The 4,102-nt window shown below is 39.9% G+C and overlaps 1 protein-coding gene across 1 annotated transcript; it reads left to right on the forward strand.

The window, feature by feature from the left end:
* The first annotated feature begins 970 nt into the window (after positions 1–970).
* Positions 971–3,660, forward strand: LOC117632591 (probable trehalose-phosphate phosphatase J). The gene is made up of 10 exons (XM_034366117.1): positions 971–1,213; positions 1,360–1,663; positions 1,769–1,909; positions 1,990–2,061; positions 2,166–2,258; positions 2,368–2,526; positions 2,674–2,751; positions 2,876–3,016; positions 3,112–3,204; positions 3,330–3,660. The coding sequence occupies exons 2-10, from the start codon at positions 1,376–1,378 to the stop codon at positions 3,396–3,398; spliced, it is 1,134 nt and encodes a 377-aa protein (XP_034222008.1). The 5' UTR covers positions 971–1,213; positions 1,360–1,375; the 3' UTR covers positions 3,399–3,660.
* Positions 3,661–4,102: the final 442 nt, after the last annotated feature.

Consider the following 4,102-nt stretch of genomic DNA (forward strand, 5'->3'; position numbering starts at 1 on the left):
TTAATGAGTAATCGAAAAGACAAATCAGCAATTAGTCTAATGTTACTTCTCTTCTAAACATTCCCTGTCTTATTGGCAAACATAAGTTATAAGCTTAATCCCGAATTGCATGTCTTTGATGCGGCGCCCCTTTCTATGTTGAGGTTTTAGCTACTGATCCCTGTAGTTTAGGCAAGCCCAGAATGGTTGCTGGTTGTCTTTAGTTCTTCGGGCTTCGGTCATTATATAGAGTAATATACGTGATTGCTATGTGTATGCCGCCTAAGCTGACCCGTCCCCAACTTTTAAGTCAAATTGGAAAAAAATAACTAGCCCAAACTGCTGGTTTTCATTTAACTGCATAACCAGGGTGCTCTGAGTCGCTTGTTTTGACACAGAGAGTTCACATTACAAGGGGCGTTCAAGGCCTCCCTATACAAAGGAGTCGTTTACTAAATTGGGACAGCGCCGTTAGCTGAAGCTAGTTTTGAATTGGCGAGTGTCCAATTTTCCCCACTTGAAGTACATTTAAGGAAATTAAAGACAAAAACAGCTCCTCTCCAAACAAATCGATGGGTGGTGTGGCACACGTGGCAGAAGCCCACAAGGGGTGCGACGGCAAAGGAATGTCGGCCACGTGGCCTCAACTGTTAGCTGGCTGTTACGGTGACGGCTGGGGACGGCGCCATGGGAAGAAGAAAAAGAAAAAGAAAAAGGGTATATTTATTATACGTGCGTGCCTCTGGTGCAAATACGCAGAGAGAGAGAGAGATGGGTGGGGGTGGAGAAAGAGATGGTGTGGGGACCACCGATGGGGTGTGGGTGTGGTGTGGTGGTGGTGGTGGCTCACACTGGGGATATCAGGGGATTGTGGGACCCATATCTTTTGGATGGGCCCTACATCTCGGTGGGACCGACTTTGGGGGAGTTTTTTTGGTCTGGTTTGGAAGCATCCGGTTGCTGCCACTATAAATGGACCATTCAGGGCTCTGTCTCTCTCACATCCATACATACATACACTCCCTCTTACACTCTCTCTTCCTCTGAAAAACTTTGTGGCCTTCTTTTCTCTCTCTGTTTTGGATTTACAATAAATCCTCAATATCTTCAACCTCAGTCTCATAACGCAAGAATACAGAGTGCTCTGTTTTCTCCTCTGTTTTTCTGTTTTTCCACACCAGCACCTCAGTCTGCTCTCTCTCTCTTCTGAATCTGTTTGTTTCTTCTTTTGAAGGTACACCTTCTTCAAAAGAACCTTAAATTTCTCAAATGGTTTTGCTTCAGTTTTGGATTTGGTGAACTTTCCGGACCCCAAAAGACCGTAAAGATAAAGACTTTTTGTAATCTGTATTGACAAATGTGATTTTGGGTTGTTTGCAGCGTGTTTTGACTAGATATGACGAAGCAGAATGTGGTAGTTTCCGATGCTGAAGCAGAAATCATGAACATGGCTATATCGGTGGCCGTTTCGAACTCTTCCATTTTCACGGCGGTGGCCGAAAAGCCTCCCGTGGGCCCGCCTGGGTACATCCCCATTTCCAGGAAGAGGTTCTTGAACTTGAAGAATCTTGACAGCATCAATGGAGCTGAAAGAATCAACTCTTGGGTGGACTCAATGAGAGCTTCTTCTCCCACCCACTTAAAGTCCTCATCTTTTTTGAAAGAGGACCAGAGCTCATGGATTGTGAGTACTAAAATTGCTTCTCTCTCTCTTTTAGCAATCAGTTCAAGAATATATAGATTTTAGAGTATTGGGTTTTAATTTGTGATATTATTGATGGATGAACAGCTTCAGCACCCATCAGCCTTGGACATGTTTGAGCAGATTATTGATGCTTCCAAAGGCAAGCAAATCGTCATGTTCATGGACTACGATGGCACACTATCCCCCATAGTTGAAGACCCAGATCGAGCTTTCATGTCTGATGCAGTAAGTAATTTCAATCTTGGTCTTTTTTTTTTTTTTTTTTTTCCCCTTCTCTGTTTCTTAACTTTTCTGTAAAAACACAGATGAGAAAGACAGTGAAGAAAGTGGCTAGATGTTTTCCCACTGCCATAGTGAGTGGAAGATGTAGAGATAAGGTACATTTATTTTGAAGCTGTTTTTAGTCACTGCCTTTCCATTTTAATTTTTCTTGAATTAATTTTAATTTTTTTTCTTGGTTGTGTAAATTGTGGAACTGTAGGTGTACAAATTTGTAAAGTTGGCAGAGCTGTACTATGCTGGTAGCCATGGTATGGACATTAAAGGTCCAGCCAAAGGTTCGAAATACAAGACAGTAAGTGTCTTGTTTTATCACTGTCACCTAATCTCCTTGTCACTTTTCTTTTCTGCAATTTATCCAAATAATTTATTCTTGTTTCTCTGCCTCCTTAATCACTCTTCAGGGCAGTCAAGGTGTTCTTTGCCAACCAGCAAGTGAATTTCTCCCAATGATTGATGAGGTTTACAAACTACTTGTTGAAAAGACCAAATCAACTCCTGGAGCCAAAGTGGAGAACAACAAGTTCTGCCTCTCTGTTCATTTCCGTTGCGTTGATGAAAAGGTATACGCACGTTTTTTTAATTATTTTTTTAATCATTCAACGACTGTCTCTAGTCCACGAGAAGATCGTGTACACGTGCTTCTTTCGACTCAAAATGTGTTCTCTTCTGTTCATTAACATATCTGATTTGAACCAATGATATGACAGCAATGGACTGAACTGGCCTTGCAAGTTAGATCCGTTTTGAAGGACTACCCAAAGCTCAGACTTACCCAAGGAAGAAAGGTACGTGTGTGTCATGGCTGGCACATCTAATTACTTGCCCCACAGTCAATCTTCAAATTTTCATTTCCATTTATAAATTTTTGGGGTCGAGTGAGTATGTGTCTCACTTACTCGTCTGACTCAGGTGCTGGAAATCCGTCCAACCATCAAATGGGACAAAGGCAAGGCTCTTGAATTTCTGCTAGAGTCACTGGGATATGCCAACTGCACCGATGTCTTTCCTGTTTATATCGGAGATGATCGAACGGATGAGGATGCATTCAAGGTATCCAATGCTAGCTCAATCAAATATACAGAACCCCTTTCGGTTTTTGTTTTTTTGTTTTTGTTTTAAGACTAATGACTTTCAACTGTTATCAGATATTAAGGGAAAGAGGACAAGGTTTTGGCATTCTCGTCTCAAAAACTCCAAAGGAAACCACCGCGACGTATTCTTTACAGGAACCAGCTGAGGTGAGGGTCCAGTACTACTGTAGATGTCTTGTTGTACTTGTAACTTGTTTCTATCTTTACTTAATCCAAAGTAAATTTTCAGGTTTTTGGCTTGATTCTCATTTTTTATTTGTTAAAATTTTCAGGTTATGGACTTTCTTCAGCGTCTGGTTGAGTGGAAACGACAATCAATTCGGGCCCATTCCATGCTGTAAGGACTAAAGAGTAGAAGATATATATATCTATTCCTAATTCACCCTTCCAAGAATTGTTAAAAGGGGTGGTTAATTTAGTCAGATAATGTAATTTTCTCTTGAGGTTAAGTTTGAAAAGACAAGAAAAAGGGGAAGGAAAATTGTAACTTTTTCTTGGCTGGCTTCACTGCCTTGTACATTTTGTAACTATCCTGTACAAGGATATATATATATATATGTATGTATGTAACTCTGCAAGTTTATAAATGCATAGTTATCTTTATTTGCCTCTAATATAACGTGCAAAATCTTCGATTATTTGCTTGTCTTTTCATTGGACCTGGTTGACTCAGTCTGATTCTTCACCAGAGCAATTTCACCTTTCCCCAAGAAAATGGTCATCCATCATAGCATCGCCTTTAGAGGATTCAATTGAGAAATAAGGATAACGAAGCTGTTGGTTATTAAGTATACGAAGCAAAGTACAAACCATATAAGTTGTTCTACATTATTTAAATGGTGGAGTATTAATATTTAAATCTCACAAAAACAACTTCTCAATGGTTTTAAGATTCCGTAATGTGAGCATGGCCTTGTAGTTGAAGTGGTTAATAATATTTATCTATATACTTGAGGTTTTAAGTTCATTTTCACCCTTCCTCAATATCTCTTGTATTTGAAAAAAAAAAATTTGGTAATGTGAGGGATGCCTAATTTTATTTATT

This window comes from Prunus dulcis, chromosome 6 (genome assembly GCF_902201215.1).
Source record: "Prunus dulcis chromosome 6, ALMONDv2, whole genome shotgun sequence".
NCBI lineage: Eukaryota > Viridiplantae > Streptophyta > Magnoliopsida > Rosales > Rosaceae > Prunus > Prunus dulcis.

Excerpts from the sequence above, each read along its gene's own strand:
- LOC117632591 (XM_034366117.1), top strand. The coding sequence starts at position 1,376 with ATGACGAAGCAGAATGTGGTAGTTTCCGATGCTGAAGCAGAAATCATG. Across the intron at positions 1,910-1,989 it reads GAGCTTTCATGTCTGATGCA|ATGAGAAAGACAGTGAAGAA; the intron begins GTAAGTAATTTC and ends GTAAAAACACAG. Across the intron at positions 3,017-3,111 it reads CGGATGAGGATGCATTCAAG|ATATTAAGGGAAAGAGGACA; the intron begins GTATCCAATGCT and ends AACTGTTATCAG.